At 37.2% G+C, this 27,267-nt stretch overlaps 1 protein-coding gene across 6 annotated transcripts; it reads left to right on the top strand.

The window, feature by feature from the left end:
* The first annotated feature begins 792 nt into the window (after positions 1 to 792).
* On the top strand, positions 793 to 26,411 carry LOC106085299 (uncharacterized). Of its 6 annotated transcripts, none has more exons than XM_059365039.1 (7): positions 882 to 898; positions 20,014 to 20,319; positions 25,232 to 25,299; positions 25,372 to 25,561; positions 25,690 to 25,770; positions 25,873 to 26,032; positions 26,095 to 26,409. In XM_059365039.1, the coding sequence occupies exons 3-7, from the start codon at positions 25,242 to 25,244 to the stop codon at positions 26,269 to 26,271; spliced, it is 666 nt and encodes a 221-aa protein (XP_059221022.1). In that variant the 5' UTR covers positions 882 to 898; positions 20,014 to 20,319; positions 25,232 to 25,241; the 3' UTR covers positions 26,272 to 26,409. The 6 variants fall into 6 exon arrangements, with proteins under 6 accessions (XP_013104949.1, XP_013104954.1, XP_059221022.1 ...); XM_013249496.2 differs by lacking the exon at positions 882 to 898 and adding an exon at positions 1,361 to 1,456; XM_013249495.2 differs by lacking the exon at positions 20,014 to 20,319 and having other exon boundaries at positions 793 to 898; positions 26,095 to 26,408.
* Positions 26,412 to 27,267: the final 856 nt, after the last annotated feature.

Raw genomic sequence — 27,267 nt, forward strand, 5'->3', positions numbered from 1 at the left:
ATTAAAACCCATCCACAGCCTGTATATGTAAGTGTAAAGTTATCTTAGACGTCTTTAAAGATTTACATTCATTAAGTTATCATGCAATTTCTCTTTCTCTAAATTAATCTGGATTTGATTGAGAAATCAACATGATCTATGGGAATAAGATGTAGATTAGATTTAGCAAAACAATGAATTGAGTTCACTGGATCATTTGATTTTAAGCTCGGATTCGGCTATAAAAAGGACGCCCTTTTTCATTGGGCTTTAACATGAATCGGACTGCACTCAATGATATGTGAGAAGTTTGCTCCTATTCCTTAACGAAATGTTCATGGGCAAATTTGCATCTGCTTCTAATGCCATATTGAATTTAACTGAAATTGATACAAACTTCTGGGTATGTTTCAATTATGCCATTTTGGTGCTGGGTTGAAACAAATATTTAAAAATTCCATTTCGCCTTTCTGTAATTGTTTAGTCTAATTTTTGCTTTTGTGCTAATTTCACTCCCTGTAGAAGTCTCATTTGAACGTAACTCTAAACGTAACAGCTACAAAATGCGTAACTTTCAATTTTCTGTCCAGCCATTGGAAGCAAAACTATTCCCATTGTATAAGGCGGTTATAGGGTATAATAGAGTTACACAAAGCACCCTCTAATGGGCGGAAAATACAGGTGCCGGCTAAAAGAGCAATACTGGCTGAGCGTACTCCAAGCCATTTCGACAGAGGCTTGGAACGTGCTTTGGACTGACTCAACTCGTGCTGCTGCTAAAATATTTCTCCCAACACCTACTCCCTAAACACTTATAAGAAGACGTTCTATTACCTGTTTACTTCAAACGTCCAGTTGTTGGCATCCAGTGAAGACGTACCCTACGAACGCGCTCAGCTCAGCAAATATTTTGTTACCGGTAAAAACGAAACTCAAGCAAACGGAACAGTAATCAAAAGAAAAACATCAAATAAATGTTGATTTGTGTATAAAAAAAAAAATAAACTGGATTTAATGGCCGCAGTGTTTTGGTTTTTTTTTTTTTTTTTTTTTGGCAAAAGTGGAAGAATACAATAGATTTCAAGATTTTGATGTGACTTTTTAAACAAAGACGTAGTTTTGTTCGCTCGAATGTGACGCATAAGCCGTGATTCGTACAATTGATTACTTTAAAAATTATTATAACGATGTTTGCATGTGTGAACACACATACACATGAGCACATTGTATAAACAATGATGATGGTACATTTTAGTAGTGTAAACATTCGAATAATAAATGACGATGATGTTGTTGTTGTAGGGGCCTCTTGAAAGTTGGTTGACTTGTAATGCTCCTTTTAATCGCGCCAACGATCTCGAGTGTTATCGCGGTGTGGGCCCAATCCCGGAGGGCATGGGCAACATATGATGCCAAACATTTTTCCGATTTAGTTTTGCAAGTTTGCGCCAAGCGTTTGATTCTCGCAATTTAGAAAGTAAATATTGAGGCGTGTGGCTTTTCCTCCAACCAATTCGCGAAAAACACAAAACAACTTAAGAAATGAGAAAAAAAGAAAATAACATAACATAAATTAATTATTTTAAATATTTCCTCTTGTGATATAACTGCTCGCTCTCGTGTCTGAGATCATGTGTATTAGCAGAAATTTGTTGTTTTTCCAATTCGGGGATTTTTTGTTTCTAAAAGCAGCGAACAATATTCAAAGTAGAAATCGAAATGGAATCAATTAATCTCTAAAAAGTCGCCATTGTTGATAAGTTTATTTAATGACTTGCAAAATCTTCTTACTTGAAAAAATAATAAAAATAAATTGAAGATGACAGCCGAATGCAATAAATAAAAACTTCAAGAACAAAGTGTTACAAGCCTCTGGGCAAAAACATGGCTAAGTGACACCAATTATAGATTCGGATTATTCAGTCCGAATTGGACAATTAAGAGGATGGCGCATTAAGGGGATTTGAATGAATGGCTTTGCCCAAGTTATTCCGATGGAAAAAAACAATGGTTACAAAGTGCTAAATTGCGTAACGATAAATTCAATTTTTGACCAGGTCAGATATATGCTCTTTGTCACACATCTCTATATGCGCTGGACTGTCCCACGCTAAAAAGGCAGATTTTTTTCACATAGAGAAACGTATACTCTCCATCGTCACCCTTTTCCTTTTGATCCTTAAAAAACAAAATACGAAATATTTTGGCGATTGTTAACGATAACCCGTGCTGACACCCCATTCCAAGTTGGAGGTATATAGTACTTTTTAAAGGATCCATTTGAGGATTTTAGTATGAAATTCCTAAAGAAAATTACATTTATTTATGGTTAAAACATGTGGCTGTGAGGCAGTGTACGGTTCGACACAAAAATCCTTCCTGATTCGGTTCAGCCATGTTCGTCTATCTGCAAATCCTTTCTGTACCGTTTGTCCGTCCCACTGTGCGATGGATAAAATAGTAAAAAAATATGCCATTTGAGAACCGATGGAAATAATTATTTTAATTTCAAAGATTAATCTCTATCCGTTCTCAAATAGCTTATTGTTTACTAGTTGTTTCGAATATATCCCACTGTGCGTCGGTTGTTTTTTTATAACAGTGTGTGACAAAATGCAACTTTATCGATAACAACAGGAAAAACTGAACAAATTATGAAAGTAGAGGCAACAAGTAAAAGCGTGCTAAGTTCGGCCGGGCCGAATCTTATATACCCTCCACCATGGATCGCATTTGTCGAGTTCTTTTCCCGGAATCTCTTCTTAGGCAAAAAAGGATATAAGAAAAGAGTTGCTCTGCTATTAAAACGATATCAAGATATGGTCCGGTTCGGACCACAATTAAATTATATGTTGGAGACCTGTGTAAAATTTCAGCCAATTCGTATAAGAATTGCGCCCATTGGGGCTCACGAAGTAAAATAGAGAAAGCGATTTATATGGGATCTGTATCGGGCTATAGACCGATTCAGACCATAATAAACACGTTTGTTGATGGTCATGACAGGATCCGTCGTACAAAATTTCAGGCATATCGTATAATAATTGCGACCTCTAGGGGTCAAGAAGTCAAGATCCCAGATCGGTTTATATGGCAGCTATATCAGGTTATGAACCGATTTGAACCTTATTTGACACAGTTGTTGAATGTAAAAATAAAATACGTCATGCAAAATTTCAGCCAAATCGGATAGGAATTGCGCCCTCTAGAAGCTCAAGAAGTCAAATCCCAAGATCTGTTTATATGACAGCTATATCAGGCTATAGACCGATTTAAACCATACTTGGCACAGTTATTGGATATCATAACGAAATATTTCGTGCAAAATTTCATTTCAATCGGATAAGAATTGCGCACTCTAGAGGCTCAAGAAGTCAAGACCCAAGATCGGTTGATATGGCAGCTATATCAGGTTATGAACCGATTTGAACCATACTTGGCACAGTTGTTGGATATAATAACAAAACACGTCGTGCAAAATTTCATTTCAATCGGATAAGAATTGCGCACTCTAGAGGCTCAAGAAGTCAAGACCCAAGATCGGTTTATATGGCAGCTATATCAGGTTATGGACCGATTTAAACTATGCTTGGCACAGTTGTTGGATATAACAACAAAACACGTCGTGCAAAATTTCATTCTGATCGGATAAGAATTGCGCACGCTAGAGGCTCAAGAAGTCAAGACCCAAGATCGGTTTGTATGGCAGCTATATCAGGTTATGGACCGATTTAAACTATACTTGGCACAGTTGTTGGATATCATAACAAAACACGTCGTGCGAAATTCCATTCCAATCGGATAAAAATTGCGCACTCTAGAGGCTCAAGAAGTCAAGAACCAAGATCGGTTTATATGGCAGCTATATCAAAACATGGACCGATATGGCCCATTTACAATACCAACCGACCTACACTAATAAGAAGTATTTGTGCAAAATTTCAAGCGGCTAGCTTTACTCCTTCGGAAGTTAGCGTGCTTTCGACAGACAGACGGACGGACGGACGGACGGACGGACGGACGGACGGACGGACGGACGGACGGACGGACGGACGGACGGACAGACGGACGGACATGGCTAGATCGACATAAAATTTCACGACGATCAAGAATATATATACTTTATGGGGTCTCAGACGAATATTTCGAGTAGTTACAAACAGAATGACGAAATTAGTATACCCCCCATCTTATGGTGGAGGGTATAAAAAGAGCAGACACGTGTATCGGCGTTTGTAGCGTTTACATCGAAAAGTATCCAAACAAGATGAGGAAAGTTTCCTCCTCAAGAAATTTTTCTAAATATTCGGCTTATGACTGAGACGTAGAACCTGTATACTTGCAAATTGTAGTCTAACTGTTTTTCTTTTTCAGTCGCTAAGCACTAAACATTTAGAGTATCTAGCCTTGAAATTAATTAATTCCATTGCTGGCTGGCTTTCCGATAAATGACACGCGATTTAGAGATTGCCGCATTCAAACCATAAGTTGCGGATTGAAGCCCCTTCAATTTCAGCCTTGTAGAAAACACTACAGTTTTAGCTGTGTCCGATGAACTGGCTCCTTAACTAAAGGAGATATACTCTGCTTGTATATACCGTATGCCACCTATGCCTATGACATACGGCATAGGTATGTCAGCGTATATACCTATGAGTTATTCTAAAAGCAGGAAAATCTTACCACACAAGAGCGAACAATTTTCGTCCTATTAATCTGTCTGGCCAAAATTCGGAAGATTATTCAGAAGAAGACTTGGATAAGATAATTTAGATTGTCCAAGCATAGAAGACATTGACGACAATGTCCATAGGATTACGATGGCACTAGTGGAGTCTTTCGAAGATAGTTGTCCTCTTCCGGAAAGGAAATCAGCTCAAGAAAAACCCTGAATGACAGGCAGATTCGCAATATTGAGAAAGAGGTCCGTAGACTTCTTAAAAGAGCAATTCCTAAAATAGCGGAAGTTTATTGGGATGTGTATTAAACACGGCTCAAGGAATACAATAAGATCACCTGAATGGCAAAACGTGCCTGAAAGCTTTTCTGCGAACAGGTCGATAGCTCTAATGACGCCGCCAAGATAAAAAAGTTTCTCTCAAAAAACCATGTCCAAACTAAAATGTTAATAGACGACATGGGAGTGAGAGCAGAGAAAATGGAGTACATATTGAGGCTTTTGATGAAAACGCATTTTACCGGAATCTTGAAATAATGAGGTTGATCGAAGGCTTATCATAACGGAATTTATGGTCCAGGAAGCCCTGAGGAGCTTCGAACCATTTAAGTCATCCGAACCTGATGGAATATGTCCAGCGTTATTACATCTGGCCACCATTGCATATACTAGGAATGCATTTCTCCGAAAGCCTGACAGGAGGCAAGGGTGGTGTTTATACTCAAGCCCGGCAAGGCAAGTTATGCGACACCAAAGGTCTACAGACCTAAGCCTTACGTCCTTTCTAGTCAAAACCATGGAACGCATTGTGGATACGAAATACAAAAAGCATGCCTATGTCAAGGGAAGGTTGGTGGAGACTGCCCTGCAAGAGGTTGTGCATAAAATAGAAGAATCCTTCGATTGATATCGAGGGGGCGTTTAATAATGTGCGGACCGACACATTGATCCAATCCTAAGACCTGTACCGGGTGGACCGGTTCCTTAGTGACTGGATAAACCACAAGCTTAGGGACAGGTGGATAAATTGCGGGTCCCATGACATAAATATAAGGGAGAAAGTGGCACAGGGCCACTCCTTTGGTTGACCACCATAAATAAACTATTACGGATGCTGACTGAGGAGGGATTTGAACCCGTCTGCTATGTAGACGATGTTATAATACTTCTTAGGATCCGAACCAGCTATGCAGAAGGGCCGAAAGGGTCTTGCATATGGCATATGACTGGGCTAGACCCAGAGGTTTCAATGTTATAGAGAAGACTGAAACATGTCTGTTCACGAGGAAGACGAAAGTGGGCCAATTTGCCGCACCGCATATCCTCAATAAAACAATTTCGATATCTGACAAGGTCAAATACTGAGGTGTGATCTTGGATAGGAAACTGAATTAGAAGTGTCATATTCAGGAGCGTATTCAGAAGGCTAGACGGGTCGTAGTCGCGAAATGGGGCCTGCATCCGAGGATAGTCCACTCTCTACTGAAGCGTGATTAGACCAATACATACTTACGGCTTAGTAATTTAGGGAACTGCTGTGGAGAAAAGTATAACGTAAGGATCTACTGAAGCGTGATTAGACCTACTGAAGCGTGATTAGACTACTGAAGCGTGATTAGACCAATACATACTTACGGCTTAGTAATTTGGTGGACTGCTGTGGAGAAAAGTATAACGTAAGGACCATACAAAAAGTTCAAAGAACATGTTGTCTTGGCATAGGCGGAGCGATGAGATATTCGATCTATCGAGGCGACTATAGGGAAATTGGAAGGCAGATAAGAGGTTTCCGATCAGATACCTAAGACGACACTTGAGGTCGAGTGAGTAGCACTGCTGCCAGCGGCACAGTCTTGAACTGATGGAACTCTAGATCTGCAGTGTAAGAAGGAGATTAACGCCTTCTCTGAGGATGGCAAAATCCGCAACGTTTGGGTGGCTAGCCATAACGGAGTAAGGAACAGTGAAAGGGCAGACGATTTGACAGTGAATGCCAGAGAACTGCCGTCTATAAACATGGTTAACCCGAAGCCTTTCGGGTCTACGTATTTCTATTTAAGCGTGAGCGACCAACGCGCATATAACACTGTTCAACACCGAAATAGTCGGTAGGACCGCGAAAATCCTATGGGGAGATCCGGGTCGTGGAAGTTCGAGGCTATTACTGAAAGGAAGTAAGAAGAAGAAGGCTACGAGCTCACTTATGCAAAATCGGTGCGGCAATTAATATCATATGTAGGGCATGTGGGGAAGATGATGAGCCGTTAGAGCATGTCCTATGTCATTGCCCGGCTTTCGCGTCTAACAGATACCGGTACTTAGGTGGAGACACGATACCAGACATGAACTAACTTAGGGGAGTGGTATTGAAAATAATTAAGGAGTTTGTTAATAGCAAGAAATTCCTTACTTAAAATTTTCTTTTTCTAGGTAACTTTTTAGTTTTTAGAGCGCACAATAAGCCGATTATTGGCTTAGGTGCATGTCCATGGTGGTATGGGGTGGATCAATATCTTCACCCTCTTTTCCACCTAATCTAATCTGTCTTTATGCTCAATACTCTAGAGAGGTTAACAGAAACATATCTATCATAACATATCCTTTCCTAAGGTCGCCTGTCTGGACCGCCCCTTCTATACAAGTTCGACCACAGTGCGTCCTTGAGACTGTGGCATGTATGTCTGCTTTTAACGCTGAATGTTTCATTTCGAAAGAAGAAAACATAAAAACATTTTTCAGCTGTTGTTATCCCTTTTCTACTGGCTCTACAGCAGCGTCAATAGACCAATTCTATTAACAGAACGTTTTGCCTTGAACGCCCAAAGTGATGGGAGAGTGGATAGAAGATACAAGCGGGTCACACCATTGCTGAAAAATCAAGGCGATGATAAAAAACCCGACTGGATTAGAAGTGGTTTTGGTTCGGATACTTGAGGCAGCACTTGAGGTCGAATACAACACATTTGTGCCAACGGCGTGGTTTTGGTTTGTCGGAACTCTTGTGCTGTCATCTGGTAATTTATGCTATACGGATGGGAGAAGAGGTATTGGCATCTATATTGAGTTTTTGGGCGATCTCGAAATGCCTCGGATGGTGCAGTGCAAACGCCAGAATGTGGAGTGTGAATATCTTTACGGACATAAGGTTGGTCATTAGGGCAATATCAACCAAAACGGTAACTTCGTAAACGTTCTTGGACTATAGGAAGGCGATTAAAGCCTTCTGTGAGAATGTCATGAAAGGGCGGGCGAATTGGATGGAGGACTGCAGTCGACGAACTTGGTAATGGTGGTCATTAGGGCAATAACAACTAAAACGGTAAGGTCGCAAACGGTCTTGGACTATAGAAAGGCGATTAACGCTGTCTTTGAGAATGTCATGAAGTCGACGAACTTGGTAAGGGTGAATCCTTTGAAGGCAGCGCATTTCGAGTAAACGACGTGGACGACGAGTGTGCATGTAGCACAGTACAACTATCGTCCACAGACAACTTATATCCTATGGGGGATTCGAAATAGTGTCAAAATGAGACAAACACTGAGGGACAGTAAAAAGGAGATCAGTACGTTTTTGTAATCATTGTGCGAAATAGCAGCGGCAGGTGCGTGTTTAGGTCTATAAAGAAATCTGCCATTTAAGAAGTGGTAGAGCTAACTCTTTGACATTGATTGTTTAGAGCTGCTACTATTATCTAACCTTACTGTTTTTTGGCAGTATGACCTATAACTCTCTGCCTATTAATCAACTATACGAAGTCTGATCAAAAAACATTTTAAATTTTATCAAAAAGTAATTCATTAATATCAATCTTGTCTCCTTCAAAGTAATCCCCCTCAGTTATTTTTCCGTTTTTTCAATCCTCGAAACTCGCTTTTTGGTTACACAAAACTTTATACAGTTTTTTTGATACTTTTTTTCGAATAGTAAATCGAAGAGCACAGCAAAACACGACTAACCTTTTTATACCCACCACCGAAGGATGGGGGTATATTTATTTTGTCATTCCGTTTGCAACACATCGAAATATCCATTTCCGACCCTATAAAGTATATATATTCTTGATCAGCGTAAAAACTCTAAGACGATCTAGACATGTCCGTCCGTCTGTCTGTTGAAATCACGCTACAGTCTTTAAAAATAGAGATAATGAGCTGAAATTTTGCACAGATTCTTTTTTTGTCCATAAGCAGGTTAAGTTCGAAGATGGGCTATATCGGACTATTTATTGATATAGCCCCCATATAGACCGATCCGCCGATTTAGGGTCTTAGGCCCATAAAAACCACATTTATTATCCGATATCGCTGAAATTCGGAACAGTGAATTGTGTAAGGCCCATCGACATCCTTCTTTAAATTGGCCCAGATCGGTTCAGATTTGGATATAGCTGCCATATAGACCGATCCTCCGGTTTAGGGTCTTAGGCCCACAAAAGCCACATTTATTATCCGATTTTGATGAAATTCGGGACAGTGAATTGTGTTGGGCCCATCGACATTCTTCGTTAATTTGACTCAGATCGGTCCAGATTTGGATATAGCTGCCATATAGATCGATCCTCCGATTTATGGTGTAAGGCCTATAAAAGCCACATTCATTATCCGATTTTGCTGAAACTTGGGACAGTGAGTTGTGTAAGGCCCTTTGACATATTTCTTCAATTTGGTCCAGATCGGTTCAGATTTGGATATAGCTGCCATATAGACCGATTTCTTGATTTATGGTTTTGGGCCCATAAAATGCTCATTTATTGTCCGATGTCGCCGAAATTTGAAACAGTGAGTTAAGTTAAGCCCCTTGACATACTTCTGCAATATCGCACAGATCGGTCCAGATATTGATATAGCTGCCATATATACCGATATCTAGGTTTTAGGTTTTGGGGCCATAAAAGACGCATTTATTGTCCGATGTCGCTGAAATTTGAGACAGTGAGTTTGGTTATGCCCAGATCGCTCCAGATATAGCTGCCATATAGACCGATCTCTGGATTTAAGGTTTAGGGCCCATAAAAAAGGCATTTATTGTCCGATTTCGCCGAAATTTGGGACAGTGCTTTGTGTTAGGCTCTTCGACATGTTTATGCAACTTGGCCCAAATCGGTCCAGATTTGGATATAGCTGCCATGTAGACCGATATCTCGATTTAAAGTCTTGGCCCCATAAAAGGCGCATTTATAATCCGATTTCACTGAAATTTGACACAGTAACTTATGTTCGGCTTTTCGACATCCATGTCGTATATAGTTCAGATCGGTATGAGGTATATGAGTATAAGGTATGAAATTTTCACCGAATTTTGATGAAAGTTGGTTTACATATATACCCGAGGTGGTGGGTATCCAAAGTTCGGCCCGGCCGAACTTAACGCCTTTTTACTTGTTATTTGTCAAAAAAAAAAACTGACAATCCAAAATGGCTGATATTTCCAACATACATATATAACAGACATGTAGCCGTAGTAGCCAATACTATATATCTCTTATTTCCACTTAACTAAATTTGTTATTCAAAACGGCAAAAATGTTTGCTAATACAGCAGCTGTTTCAGCAAACATAGGGCTGCTGCATTAGCAAACATTTTGGTCAGCTAAATTTGCAAACAAAATCTGCCATTTTTAATACAAAAATCTACTGGAAAAAATGATATGCCACTGAGACACACATCGACATTTTTATTTTATTTTTATAACCACCACCATAGGTTGGGGGTATACTAATCTAGTCATTCCGTTTGTAACACCTCGCAATATTGATTTAGGACCCCATTAAGTATATATATTCTTGATCGTCTCGAAACTCGTATTCGAACTAGCCATGTCCATCCGTTCGTTTGTCTGCCAAATCACGATAGCGGTCGAACGCGTAGAGCTAGCCGCTTGAAATTTTACTTTATATTGTTGTAGATCATTGGGGATAGCAAATGGGCCATATCGGTTCAGATTTGGATATAGCTCCCATATAAACCGATCTCCCGGTTTGACTTCTTGAGCTCATGGAAGCCTCAATTTTTGTCCAATTTGGCTGAAATTTTGCACATTGTGTTCTGCTATTATTACGTAACAACGGAGCTAAGTACGGACCAAATCGGTCTATAACCTGATATAGCTCCCATATAAACCGATCTCATGATTTGACTTCCTGAGCCCCTGAAAGCCGCAATTTTTGTCCGATTTGGCTGAAATTTTGCTCATAGTGTTCTGTTTCGACTTCCATCAACTGTGCCAAGTGCGGTTTAAATCTGTGTATAACCTGATATAGATCCCATATAATCCGATCTCCCGAGTTGACTTCTTGAGCCCCTAGAAGTCGCAATTTTCATCCAATTTGGCTGAAATTTTGCATAAAGTGTTCTGTTATGACTTTCAATAATCAATAAACAGTAGATATTCAGCAGTAAACCTGCTGTTCTGAAATTGCAGAACTTTGCTGTAAAAGCAGAACTACTGCTATAATAGCAGCAAAATTAACTACTAGTATTCATCATACAGTGTTTGCTATTTTCAGCAAACTTTTTTCTATGAGTGTTGTCCATTATTTACTATAAGAGTGAATTGAAATAAATAAATTAATAACAGACATGTGTACCAACATAATATACGCGAAATTTGAAAATAAAGGTAATTTTGTTGATCAGACCTCGTCAACCATACATCTTGCTGTATGGTTGAATAACATAATAAATTGTACTAACGTCAAAACTAATAACGACAATTAATGCAGTTGATCAATTATTAGCCATTGTACGCTTCGATTTGGTTTTGTGTCCAAATAATTTTAATGGCCATTTATGATCTGCTACATCATCTTGAATCGAATAAATCATTGTGTGGGAAATTTCCATTTGATTTTGTGGTTGTTAAGACAAAGGCAAAGCAAAAAAAGCACTTAAAAATAATAAATAAAATTTTTAGGCATCTCCAAAAAATGGGGTATTTCGCTACAAATGGATTAGAGCCACCCAAACACATTTAATGTGCTATCGTGCCTTTTTGTTTGTTTGCCCAATGGTTATATTATTTGAATGTTTGCAGTTTTGTTTTTTTTTTTTGACGACCGTAAACCAGTTATTTTGCTAATTTCTTTTGCCACGAACTTTCCAATTTGCCGATGTCAATCTTTCATATATTGAATGAGACCGCAGCACAAATCTCATCATGGCTTTGTGCTGAGGATTCAACGCAGAGTCTTGTTCGAGTTCTGAATTATTCATGACCACACCTGTTAACAGACGTTCACACTCTCAGAGATTAGTCTTCGAAGCTGGGTTTTAATTTTTGTTATTGTCTGAATCTCTGAAATTGCTTATATCTCCTATTCATTTATTAGTTAATTAATTTCTCGCGATTATGTGAATAAAATGGGGGATATGAAAGGAAGGCTAACAAATTAATGCAAATACATTTACGTGACGATGTCTGCTGCAATACCGTCTGATGAAACAAACGGCTTACGGTCACCCTTTCACTGGGTTTTCCAAATAAAATTTTAAAATATAGGGATGCCAGTAGTATACATACAGAACATGTATGATAGGATTCCCACTCCATGAATGTGGTCTGCCAAAACGAAAATTTGCCCTGGGTTGCTTAGGTTAGATTATAGTGATAATCTGCAATCAAACAATTTTTGTCCATTATGATACCATTGGTAATATAAGCTCGCTAGCAATTTAGCAAGCGGGGCGATAATATTATTTGCCCAATGTGTTGAACTGAATAAGATTCAACATTACCTAATTTAATGATGTAATACTATAAAGGTTTTATGCGGTTATCAGGTTCGGGTTTCATATTTGTATTTAATGAAAAAAACCCAATCTTTTGGTACAAAAATCCATTAATTTGTTGGTTGATGATATTGTGCGATACTTTGCTACATCTACCATGGTTATTTAATTTTAAACAATACTTATTTTAAAATATTTTTTATATATAAGCGAAATGTTTTTTAGTTTTATTTTCGATGCATTTTCAGCACTGGCAACTAGTTAACGAGCAAATTGCAGTTAAAAAACAATAACAATTATGATACTATTTGAATATCCCATGTGTTTGATACAATTGATTATTGATGCCAATCGTATAAGAGTTACATGAATGAAATGAATATCTGTACATTAAGAGGGGTTGATAGATATATTAGAGTTAACATCACTGTTAACCTCAAATACAAGCTCAACAGCCGGAGAACAATGTAAAACTTATAATTTATCTAATACCGATTACGAGCCAAATATTTAGTTCATAGAAGGGTTAATGTCTTAATATTATCTTCAGTTGGTTAGGTTAGTTTAGGCTGAAGATGGGCGCTGTTGTGCACTCTAAATACCGAAAAGTAACTCCGAAACAATGTCAGGAATTCGGTGCTGCTCTCCAATCCCTAATTTTCCTTCATTCTAAGTTTGTTTGCGGAAGTCTGGTATCGTATCCGTACCTAAGCGCCGACTTTTCTTTAAAGTCGGAATCACCCAGATTTACATTTTAAAATAATTATTTCAAATGACACCAATTTTTTTGCTTGGAATTTCACAATAAGGTATTTAAGGCAATGGATACGAAGCTCATTGTGAGTTAGTATCGAAATCAATCAGTCAAGCATTATTGATTCTAGTAGACATTTACTAGATCTGAAGGCTTTGACCATAGTGAAATATTTTTTAAAATATTTTTAAATTTACATTTGGTATTATTGATTTTCTTCAAAAAAAGTAATTTTTTAATAACCGGTGAAAAACTAGTTTGAGATCAAATAAGAATGAGCGCAGAAGAAAAATGTCATCAAAACACTAAAAAAATATCACTATAAAACTAAGATATCCCCAAAGACAAGCAGATTTATAAGGATTTGAAAGATTAGGATCGCCCTGAAAATAGTGTGTTGGCAAGCCGTACAAAATTTTGCTCTGACTTTAACCACATGTCACCGCCGATGGACCAATTCCTGCAACCAATAGCGACGACAATTTTCCAAAAAAAAGTTTGAGGCATTTTATCAATTTTACAGCAACAGAAGAATTTTGGCAATTTTCGATTTTGAAAATTGTGGCGTGGGACCCCCAATATAAAATCCTGGCTACGTCCCTGTTACTATGTATGTATATTAGGGCGAGTTGCTATTTTTCATTTTGTCATTCCGTTTGCAACACAACGAAATATCCATTTCAAAGGCGATCTAGTAATGTCCGTCTGTCTGTCTGATGAAATCACTCTACAGTCTATAAAGGTATTGAGCTGAAACTTTGCACATTTTATTTTTTGTCCGTAGGCAGGTTAAGCTCGAAGATGAGCTATATCGGAGTATGTCTTGATATAGCCCCCATATAGACCGATGTGCCGATTGAAGGTCTTAGGCCCATAACAGGCACATTTATTATCCGATTTTACTGAAATTTGAGACAGTGGTGTTAAAAGGCGTACTTACTGTCCGGTTGCGGTGAAATTTAGGACATTAAGTTGTGTCAGGCCACTCGACATCCTTGTTAAATACAACTTAGATCGATCCAATTTTGGATATAGCTGCCATGTAGACCGATCGCTCGATTTAAGTTCTTGGTCCCATAAATGACGCATTTAGTGTCCGATTTCGCTGAAATTTGGGACAGTGAGTTGTGTTAAGTCCTTCGACATCTTTTTTTTTAATTTGGCCCAGATCGGTTTATATTTGGATATAGCTGCCAAAGAGATAAATATTGAACCAAAATTAAACAGTGATTTCTATTTATTAGACCACTCAATGTGCGTGCTAAATTTGGTCCAAATCGGACCATATTTCGATATGGGTGCATAAATAATGCATTTTTCACTTAATTATGACGAAAGGTGGTTAACATATATAACCGAGGTGGTTGGTATCCAAGGTTCGGGCCAGCCGAAATTATTGCCTATTTACTTGTTTTTTAAATCGCATAGCAAAGACGCAAACTACATAAAATTCTACGAAAATTCTCCGAAGAAACCATGTTTCTAAAATTAAATTCTAATCCGCGACTCTCGACTGGAGAAGGTATATGCCCGCCTTTTCAAAAAATAAATGCTAGAAATAAAAGGCTTTTTCCAAGTCGAGGGTGGCGGATTAGGGTTTGATTTTCGATGCATGGTTTCTTCGGAGAAATTTCTTAGAAATTTATGTAGATAAAGTTTTAACCATACGATTTTTAAATCAAATCAACCGGCCCTAATGTATATTAAATGCATATGAAATGTCATTACTTTAAGAGTTACATTTTTATTCACTCTTCCATAGGCTGGGGTTATAGTTATTTCGTCATACCGTTTGTAACGCCTCGAATTATTCGTCTAAGACCCCATAAGGTATATATTTTCCACATCGTTATGACATTTTATGTCGATCTACCCATGTCCTTCCGTCCGTCCGTCTGTCTGTATGTTGAAAGCATGCTTACTTTCGAAGGAGTAAAGCTAGGCGCTTGCAATTTTGTATGTGGGCTGGGATTGTAAATCGGCCATATCGTTTCATGTTTTGATATAGCTGCAGTTTAAACCGATCTCGGATCTTGACTTCTTGGGGCATTTGGGGATGCAATTCAGCCAGGCCGAACTTCATATACCTTAGAGGCTCAATAAATTAAATCGGTTGATCGGTTTATGTGGACCATATTCGGCATGGCTTTTGGAAGCCACAAAAAACTAAGCCTGCAAAATTTGAGCCAAATCTGGTGAAAATTGTGCCTTCTAGACTCTTAAGAAGTCAAATCTGGAGATCAGTTTATACGGCAGCCATATAAAAACATGGACTCAAGCCATATCCGACTTTAAACCTATTTACACACAGTTATTGGAAGTAAAAAAAAAGATCTCATAAGAAATTTCAGCTAAATCGGATAAGAATTGCGCCCTCAAGAGGATCAAGAAATCCAGACCCGAGATAGGTTTTTATGACAGCTAGATCCAAGCATAGACCGATATAGCCCATTTAAAATCCCAACTGACCTAAGCTAATAGAAAGTTTTTGTGCAAAAATTTTAAGTGCCTAACTTTACTCTTGCGAAAGTTTACGTACTTTCGACAGACAAACAGGTGGACGGACATAGCTAAATCGTCTTGAAATAGCAAGACGATCACGAATATATATATGTATACATAAACGGAATGACGGAATTAGTATACCCCCATCCAATCTATGGTGGAGGGTATAAAAATTCCGCAAAAGTTTTATATAAATAAATTGGTATTGATAACGCTTTTCCTGAATAATTGTGAACATTTTATTTATATGTTTCATGTTTTTAAATTAAAACAAGATAATTTCATGCAATCAGAACAATTATTTACTTACTTTTACAACCTACTCTAGTTGGGATGGTATGTAAAGAACCATGCTCCATTTGACATCGTCCGCTGATGATTTTTCTTAGTCGAAATTGAAATCGTGATACGGTTAGCCAGTCTAATGCCTTTAGCAACAACAAACTTTTGCTGACTTTTAAATGTTAATTTGTTAATGTAAATTTAAACAAACGATTTTTTTATAGCTTATAGAATCGCAGTACAGGTTTCCATTGCCACGCGATGGTAAGAACTGCTCCCATCTTTTATCCACCCTCCAAACGTCATAGTCGCAGTGGGTCGATTAGCTTGAACTACATCCATCTTATCGTTCAATTTTACGCTTAACTTTTTTTCAGTTTTCTATAATTTTCTAATTTTTTTAACGAATTTAAATAACAGCAGACAAAATAACTTCTGCTATTATCCTTATGTTTTAAATAAAAATTAATGCCTAAAATTGGCTTTTTTTTCATGCTTTAAAAGTTGTTTAGAACTTCAAACATTTTGAGTGAACTTATTGAAATTGAAAAATTTTTAATTTAATGTCAGCAGACAGTGTTTGCTGATATCGGCAGACTAATTTTTCTAGGTGAACTAAGCTGAATTTTTCGAACATATTCCAGCAGGAGATCATTTCGTTTCTATTTAAAGAATAGAATTATAAAAGTGTGTGTTGTTGTCCAAACACTTTGACTGGCATGGTGGATCGTGATTTGATGATACGCCATGTATCTTCATCAACACTTTTGTCAAATTGGTTAAGGTGCTTTACATACCCTACGACTATTGAGTACGGTGTAGAGCACGCTTTTGTTTTGAAACAAGGCTCAATAAGCCGAGCGCAGTAAAATAACACAAAAACTTTTTTTTACTATTCCGACACACTAATAATTGATGCTTCGAACAACAAAAGACATCAACATTGCCAAACTATTTTTGTTGTGCACTTGAACATTCTTCGAATGTCACTGCAAGTGCTTATTTGTGCATAGGCCACACTAATAACCTACAGCACAGCGATGGATACCGATCGACTTAGAACCACTTTTTGATTAGTATTGTCATGTCTGTCTGCTATATTGTGTTCAAGGTATGGGTCCCATTTTTTCCCATTGCCATAAAATTTTGCACGCAATATAAAAATCTGCTATAGAAATTGTCTGCTGATATCAGCAAACGCTGTCCGCTGATAAAATAAAAATTTTAAACTTTTGAATGGATCCATATAAAATTTTTGAATTTCTAAATAACACTTGAGGAATTTGCTATATACTAATACAAAAATTGCCAATTAAATTGTCTGCTGTTATATAAATTCTTTCAAAAATATGCAAACTGTAGAAAATTGGATGAAATTTTAAGATATAAGTTTATAAAATTGAAAGATTGGTGAAATATATGTATATATATTAAGGAAATATTTTTGACATTTTTGAGCTTTTTTAACTTTTTACCATTTGAAAGAAATGAGTCTATAATACTGCTGTCCCATTTTCAGCAGACTTTCTGCTGTTACAGCAAACATTTTTGCTGTTTTTACTAACAAATTTCTCAAAGTGTATTTTGATACGCTCGCGTATATGTTTAAAAGTAGTGAGCAGATTAGGTATTGCAGGAAACTACAATATTGGCCATTCCCATGTTGAGAGTATAGCAATATAGGGTAGTCTAAAAGCATGAATTATTATAGAGGGCAATAGATTTGAAATTTATAAATATATATAGACACAAAGCTGCACCATTAAAATTTTAAATAATATAAAGAGTTTCATTAGATAGCTAAGTTTGTTTCATTAGATAGCGCAATTCTCGTCTGATTTGACTGAAATGAAGTATGATTCAAATCGGTTCATAATCTGGTATAGCTGTCATATAAACCGATCTTGGATCTTGACTTCTTTAGCCAATAGAGCGCGCCATTTTCATCCGATTTGGCTGAAATTTATGATATGGTCTGAATCGATCAATAGCTTGATACAGCTCCCATATAAACCGATCTCCGGATTTTGCTTCTTGAGTCCCTCCGAATGAACTGAAATATTACACAATGAATTCTACAATGTTCAGCATTCATTTAAGGTCCGAATCGGACTATAACTTGATATAGCTCCAATAGCAAAACAGTTCTTATTCAATATACTTTGTTTGCCTAAAAAGAGATACCGCGCATAGAACTCGACAAATGCAATCTATAGTAGAGGGTACATAAGATTCGGCTCGGCCGAACTTAGCACGCTCTTACTTGTTATTAACAAACATTACCCAGCCAGGCTTAATATTGATCAATTACAAATATTTAAGTTTTTACAGTACAACAATCGACATTAAAATTTAATACTCGTATAATGCTAAAACTTAAAATAATAATTGACCGTTTAATGATATATGTAAATATTTTAAAAATTAGTCTTACGCACATTCATACGCCACAAACACTACAAAAGCCGCACATTTGGTAAGATATCATCAGTGATGAAAGACAAATTTAGTTGAGTTGCTTGAAGAAATGCTGAATAAGTCTAGATTTAAAAGTCTGTTGCCATACTGAGACATTTTTGAGACTATTTGTTAAAGTATTCCCTAGTCTTGACAAGCGTATTACAAATAATCTTTCAAATACAATATGATTGAAACTTTCAATAAGCATTTGCGAATTCCGGATTAGGTTCAAAAATTGAAAATAGGGATAAAGGTACTAGGTTTTCCATGTTTAAGGCATCTTGTATTAAGAGAGTATTGAAAACAGCAGCAAAGTAACTGTTCACGACGATCGTTGACAAACCGTAATATGCCATGAAACACTTTTGAAGCTTATGCATATTAATCCTATTGGGTCCAGTATATACCTCGGCACTATTTAATATATAAGGTGTAAGAAACGAGAGAGCTAGCATATTTTTGAACTGTGTGGGTAAAATAACATTCAAACTATAGAGCTTTTTAAGGATAAAATTTAATTTGGAGTTGATATGCGCAATGCCTAATTCAATATCAGAATCAATTACAAATTCTAAGGAAGTTAATGAATCGGTTGGTGTGACAACATTGTTTTGAACAATAATATTCCGAGGAAAGTATTGACGCTGTGAATTTTTGAATATAACGCATTTAGTTTTACTGGTGTTAATTGTTTAGTTATTGGTCCGAGTCTATTGACAAACTCGTCCAATATCTAAAACAAGATTTGATATACAATTTTCCAATGTACCGGAGTCCGATATATTTAACAACTGAAAATCATCGGCATATAGTGCTAAGTCAGCATGTTGAACACAAAGATGAACATCATTAACGTATAGCATAAGCAAAATTGGTTCCAATTGGTTGGAACCAATCAATAGCACGCCATATATCATCAGTAAGCTTGAGCTTGTAGTACTGTGAAGTCCCCGATTGGCAAGGGCTGTTCAAGGAGTAAGATGATGTACATGTTGATATCTTATTATTTTTTCAAACACCTTTGACAAAGTGGGTAAAATGGAGATTGGACGCTATCATAACAACTTTTTTCACTAGTACCTTTTTCCGTAAGGGGGTGCTCTTGCTAATTTCCAAGCAATTGGAAAATGGTCATTAAAATAATATTAAACAAATGTAGAATATGCTGTTGAATATACGCTAAGTTTAGCTTGATAAATCGGATAGGTACACCATTGACTCCTAAAGCATTAGGCTTAATTATAAATATTGCACTAAGTAATTCGTCAGGGTATATATTTCTAAAATAAAGGCTATTATTACGGTTATCAGAGTAAGTTAATTGACTAGGTATGTGATTAGTAGTAGATGATGTGAAACAATAATTCAATGAATAATGATATAAATTATCACAGTGGTTATTACAGCTATATAAATCAAGGCCGCCTGTAGAGCGAATTGGGCGTTTAACCCTTCTTATAGTATTACGTGCTAGAGATTAGTATCTTTTATACCTCAACGCATTACTGGCTGAAGGTTCTTGAATAGAAGTGCGATACGCCAAATCTCTATGAAGAATTGTCTGCTGTACATCTCTATTGTTATACCATACTGGTTTGCCATATCTAATAATTCTTCTTCTCTCAGGAGCATAATTGTTAAACCGAAAAAAAAGCTTTCCATTCAAGATAGACAGCAGCAGTGTCCGTATCATTGGTACAATAAATCTATGAAAAATCAGTGCATGAAGTAATATTAACCAAACTATCCATATTGATAAAACCGTAGTCGCGAAAAAATTTAATAAAAAGTAACACAACTGGTTGAAAACCGATTTTCTACAAGTATGAATGCATTTTTGGAATTGAGGGCTGGAAAGTCGAACTGACTGCACTGAGTCACAGCATCAGTGCAACTCACAAGAGTGTAGTCTAAAAAAATAGTGAATAAGACGTGAGTACTTTCTATAATCTAAAAATCACAAGTCATTTAGAATAACTACATTCAAGTATCTTGCAACTAGTTTATCGGAAAGGATATTTTCCAAGGCATCTATGTTGCCATTTGACAAATATACAGCTCCCACAACCAATTCATTCATAACAGAAAATATTAAAAAAAAAACAAAATCTTCACAATAACTAGGATTAGACGAAGACGCACAGACCAGCACCATACCACTACGATCATCACTAAGGAACCCGGGATGCTAACAGCCTTGGCAGGCACATAAAACGTCAGCCATGTCCAGTTACACCGATGATGTTAAGATAGCCACTACTTAATATATTATTGATTTCTGCACACTTTGAGGAGTAATTGCAAGGTTTTAAAGATTGTGTATTGAAAAAATGGATGTTCAAAAGTTTTTGATTAGAGCACAATGTCATCACTGACAATCTCACCAATGGAATTGGCCACAATCAACTATGATTGTGGCCAATAGAAAAAACGTTTTACGTTTAACATATTAGAAAAACAACAACAACATCAACGTCAAAATTGCAACAGTTTAACCAGTGGAACCAACTCCAAAATGTCCAAAAGGCATAAACGTAAAAAGATTTAAGTTTTAATTGTCTGTGTTTACTTTGCCTCTAGAAAATCGGACGCTGTTCTCAATGATTATTCCCATCCAATCCAAACGTCTATAAGTTGGTTTCGATTCGTTTGCGTTTAAAGCTATACGAAATTCAAATCAAGTGTATGACAACACATTATTGATAATGTCATATGATCTCGTGATCATGTGATCAACCGAATCTTCGCATTTTAACTGTTCACACTCTTTGCGATCCATGACTGTTAAGACAAAAAAATATATTGGTTAAACATGTAAATATCATCACTGAAGAGTAGGGCGAAGATTTATACATACAGATGTGCGAAAAAATAGGGACAGCGACTAGACAGACAAATATTTGATACTAAGTCCTAAACAAAAAATGGGAGCTAAATCAATGTCCTACAACAATTTTTTAATGCATAAATCGTGTAAAAACAATTCCCCTTGTGTTCTAATATGTGTTCGCAAGAATGCACTATTGCTATAACAAGAGTAACTTTCGTTTCGAGATGAGCTCAATAATCGGAGATTTTTTTGCTATAAAAATGGCAATCCAGAGATCACAACACACACCAACCGCTATGGGACTTGGTTCGTCTTTGGTTAGAAGACTTTTCAACCATATAAGGGGTGAAGGCTTCAAGGACCGTACGTTGGTATATTGTACTTATATCGTATTTATTGCGAAAATGCCTCTATGAGTTGAATACCACATTACCCACTCTCGAAAACTCCGTCCGCAAGCTGTTCCTTTCCCCATGCATGTGTTTGTTTATTGACATATTTTTTTGCCTACACAATTACACTACTCCCATGGCATACACATGATTCTGTGCACCTTTTGGAAGTTGCATTGAACGCTAGACAACGGCAACTGCTCTCGTTGATAGTAAGTTTGTTTGAAGTTTGTATAAATACTTCTTACTAATGTAGGTCGGTTGGGATTGCAAACGATCTCTAGATTTTACTTTTTAAGAGAGCGCAATTGGCTGAAATTTTGCAAGAGGACTTTTTCTATGACCTTTAACGGATGTACTAAGCACGGTTCTAAACTGTGTAAAACCTGATATACATAGGTCGATTATACTTATTTTGCCTCTAGAGGGAGCAATTCTTATCCAAGTATGTAAAATATTCATAGGGACTTCTTTAATCTTTAATCGTCCAAAGAACTTGAAAAATGCGATCCATGTTGGAGGGTGTATAAGATACGGCCCAGCCGAACTTAACACGCTTTTACCTATTTAACAAAAAAAAAAAATTATCAAACCGCTTTTTACACAGTGTGAATTTAAAATTAGGAGCATAAAACAAGGGAGAGTTCGTATATATATCTTCATTTTGCAAAATTTATATATTTAGCACTAATGCCCCTATTATTTCGAACATAATTGTGCCGAATATTATGTTTATGTTAAGTTAATTCGTCTGCAACTTTGCCCATGAACATTCCATTAAAGAATTGTTCCAGTTTAAGCTCAATGATAAGGGACCTCCTTTTTATAGCAATGCGACACGCCGTTTGGACAGTTATCAAATCAAATGAACTAAAAGTAAAATACTTTTTTCCTTGACCGATGACTTAGAGTCACAGAAGCAAAACTTCGCAAACATGTTCTTTATACCCAACATTATAGGATGTGGGTCTAGTTATATCATTTGTTACACCTCGAAATATAGATTAGAGGCCATATCTAGTATAAAATATGCGTAAAAGGTGATTTTTAGCTGTTATCTTTTGGGCAACACTGGTTTAATTTAACCATGGTTCGTCTTAAAAAGGAACAACGCTTTAAGATTATTGAATTTTACTATCAAAATGGGTGCTCTGTTAAGAAAGTTCATAGCGCGCTTCTTCCATTTTACGACGAAGCTCATTTTTGGCTCAATGGATACGTAAATAAGCAGAATTGTCGATTTTGGGGTAAAGATCAGCCAGAAGCATTGCAAGAGCTACTAATGCATCCAGAAAAAGTCACAGTTTAGTGCGGTTAATGGGCTGGTGGCATCGTTGGACCGTACTTCTTCAAAGATAATCCGATTCGTATGGTAACTGTAAATGGTGAGCGCTGTGAATGCAAGAGCTTGACTTGCATGTGGTTTCATCAAGACGGTGCCACATGCCACACAGCACGCGTAACAATGTTATTACTGATAGGCGAGTTCGGTGAACATTTTATTTCATATTGGGGAGCCGGTCAGTTGGCTGCCTTAATTGTGCGATTTAAAGGTGGAGTGGGCTCATGACCACTTAACACCTCGTAAATGTCCCCCACCTACGTCTATCAATTGAATAATTAAGGCCCCAAGAAGAGTCAATCTTTACCAGATTTAATTTAAACTATACCAGATATATAAGTTAGAAAAATTGCCGATTTTTCCCATTAACATTCCACTAAGGAACAGGGGTAAACTTCTAACATATCATCGAGCGCAGTCCGATTCAAGTTTCAAGCTCAATGATACGGGGCCTCCATTTGATGGGCGAGTACGAACGGCATTCCGCAGTGCGACACCTTTTGTGAGATAGTATTAGTTAATTTTTCAGCGGAATAAATGGAGGTGGGTACACAATATTCGCCCCAACCGAACTTATCAATCAGTCATTTATTCTTTAACTCAAAATGTAACTGTCTTCAAAATAAATATTCAAGTACTCCTTTAGAATGTTTGTCTTTTTATACACACCACCATAGTATGGGGGTATACTAATCTAGACATTCCGAAATGTTGATCTAGAACCCCATAAAGTATATATATTCTTGATCGTCTCGAAATTCTGATACGATCAAGCCATGTTCGTTCGTCCGTCCGTCCGTCCGTCTGTCGAAATCACGATAGTGGTCGAACGCGTAGAGCTAGCCGCTTGAAATTTTGCACAGATATAGATATAGGTCGTTGGGGATGGCAAATGTGCCATATCGGTTCAGATTTGGATATATCTTCCATATAAACCGATCGCCCGATTTGAATTCTTGAGCCCATGGAAGCCACAATTTGTGTCCGATTTGGCTGAAATTTATCAAATAGCGTTCTGATAAAACTTTCAACAACTGTGCCAAGAACGCTTCAAATCGGACAAGAACCTGATATAACTCCCATATAAACCGATCTCCCGATTTGACTTCTTGAGCCCATGAAAGCCATAATTTTTGTCCGATTTGGCTGAAATCTATCACATAGTGTTCTATTATTACTTCCAACGACTGTGCCAAGTTCGGTTTAAATCGGTCAAGAACCTGCTATATAGCTCCCATATAAACCGATCTCCCGATTTGACTTCTGGAGCCCCTAGAAGCTGCAATTGTAGTCCGATTTAGCTAAATAACAACGGAGCTAAGTACAGTCAAAATCGGTCAAAAACCTGGTACAGCTCCCATATAAACCGATCTCCTGATATGACTTCTTGAGCCTCTTACAATCGCATTTATTGACCAATCTTTCCAAAATTCTGTACAACGCCTTCCTCAACGACTACCACAATATATGATAAGTTTGCTTGAAATCGGTTCAGGTTTAGATATAGCTCCCATATATATGTTCGTCCGATTTGCAGTAATAATGCAATAAAATGGTTACTTGTTAACCCATTCCCTCGAAATTTGGAGGGGCGGATTTTCTTATGACTCTCGACATTACTGGTGAATTTCATAGAAATCGGTTCATATTTAGATATAGCTCTCATTTCTATATATATCGCCGGATTTTCACTCCTAGAACCATTACAATTGCATTTCCCAAAACCTTGTACAACGCCTTGCTCGACGACTTCCACATTATCTAAGAAGTTTGCTCGAAATCGGTTCAGAATTAGATATAGCTCTTATCTAAATGTTTGTCAGATTTTGGGCAATTTCCAATAATGTTGTCATTTGTCAACCGTAGTTATTACAGTTTGAACATATTTGCTCGCCGAGGTCGATCAAAATTGGTTCAGAATTGGATATAGCTCCCACATTGTACTTATAGGGTAGGTGTAAGGTATTATACAGTCGGCACCGACCGAATTTTGGCCTTCCTTACTGGTTTTTAAATACAATTTAATTTAAACAACGATGAATAAAAGAAATCAATGTAATCGATCGATAGAAACTAAGTCAATGTTCGAGTCCATGAATACTAACTATGAAAAACTAAATCTGACTAATAAAGCGACTACCATTAAGTTAAAGTATTTTGTTTTAGGATTCTCTTTCCTTAGTCGCTTTCCGGTTGTATGTTGAAGAATAGAAGTTGAAAATATTATTTGTAAAAATTTCTATTTTGACCCGTATTCTTGTTCTTTGTTCTAATTCACAGACACTTCATTATGTGGAAGATTTTTGTAGTATCCGCCTGTATTCTATTGGCAGCCATGGATTCTGAAGGTATGTGACCAAAAACCAATGAGTTCCCAATGAGAATGAAAATAATTTAGGAAATTCCTTTACACGTTTTAGCCGCAAAGCGCACTAAGAAACGTGGAACTGGATCGTATGCCGGCAGCTATTCAGGTGGCGGGGACTATGATGATTATGATTTTGGTTTTGGATTCGGAGGTTATGCTCCCGATTTCGGTTTCATCGATCCCTTCGCCTTCCACCAGCAGTTGACACAACAGATTCTGTCACAACAGGCTGCTCAGCAACAGTAAGCTAAGATTTTGCTCCCATTTTTTGCTATTTCTACAACTTATAAGAAATGATAGACTTTTGGTGATGGCGCTTTTTTAAAATAACTTATTTTGTTGCTTCTTTAACAATTGCTTATGACTTTAGAGCTATAGCATCGATTATTTCGAGTGGTGATGCAACGGTGGGGGCTAGCGCTTCGAATTTGCCCGATTATATGGATGATGAGTAAATATTCCCAAGCTTAGTAACAATATTACGCAAATGCAAGTCTTTGTCGAAATCCTAGTCTAAAACTAATTGTTGGCTTGTCTCCTTTTTTTATTTCAGTGCTATTCGCCGTCAACAACAGGCTATTTTTGATCATGCCAGACGCCAAAGCCACTACAACGGCAAGGGCAATCGTTATGCGCCTAACTATTCAGCTGCTGCTGCTTCAATTGGTCCTGATGGCGGCTACCAAACTGCTTTCATAAATCCCGCTAATCCCGTAAGTTCGCCAATGCCCATATCGCTTGCCGATTATTTCTGATTTTTTTTTGGTCTTTGCAGGGTGTTCCAAACATCAGCAATCGTTTCGCATCCACAAGCCCAGGTGGCTACAAAGGTGTTTCTGTCAGCTCCTACAGCTCCAGCTCCGACGTCAACGGCAAACGGACTAACTACCGTGGGGCCCAGACAACTATAAACGACAATGGCAAAATCACCACCTACAAAGTCCAATCGTAGATTTGTAATATCCAATTCGGTTGATTATTTATTTCTTCTTTCGCTTTTTGTAATTTATTTTGAGACTCATGACGTAATTCGAAATTATATACCTATTTATAGTAGTGTATTCTGAATGATTTTCCTTATTTACATTTTAAATGTCTTTAATTATATTATATTTTATTATTAATAATATTTTATTATCTGTAAAGCTATGGATTAAACAAAAACAAAAAGTAATCAAATTAGCATTTGCCTTCTCTTCAGTGGCCTCAGATAGGTGGTTAAGTTCAATATCAAGTTTATTCACCGGAAGTAGATTGTTGTTGGCACTTGTTCGCAAAATCGTGTTTTCGAATTGAGTGTTGATAATGGAAGTTTGTCAGTGTTTTGCTAAAAAGCAACTGCACTTTTTTCTCTTCCTATATTAGAAGGGAAGAGGCCACCGTAGCGCAGAGATTAGAATGTCAGCCTATGACGCTGCGCGGCCGGCTTCGAATCCTGGCGAGAACATCAGCGGTGGTTATTCCCTCCATGTCTTTTGAAAAAATGCTATGGCAGCTATGTAAAAACTTCTCCCCAGAAAGGTGTCGCATTGCGGCGCCTCGTTCGCTGCTATAAAAAGGAGGCCCCTTATCTTATCTTTGAGCTTAAACTTGAATCGGACAGCACTCATTGATATGTGAGAGGTTTGCCCGTGTTCCTCAATGGAAAGTTCATGGTCAAATTTGCATTTGCATATTGGATGGGAGCGTTACAAATGAACACACAATCTTATAGTACTAAACGATCCTATTTTCTAATATAATATACATAAGGTCACTAAATAATCATCTATTCTTATCAATCAATAATTCTATTCTAAGAGTTTCTCATTTTTAAAAATGTTCATACTCGCAACTATGGGATGTGAGGTATACCAATGTAGTCATTCCCTTTGTAACACATCGAAATATTGCTGTGATATTCCTTAAAAAAAAAAAAAAAAATATATATATATATATATATATATAT

The sequence above is a fragment of the Stomoxys calcitrans genome, chromosome 3 (genome assembly GCF_963082655.1).
Source record: "Stomoxys calcitrans chromosome 3, idStoCalc2.1, whole genome shotgun sequence".
Classification (NCBI taxonomy): domain Eukaryota; kingdom Metazoa; phylum Arthropoda; class Insecta; order Diptera; family Muscidae; genus Stomoxys; species Stomoxys calcitrans.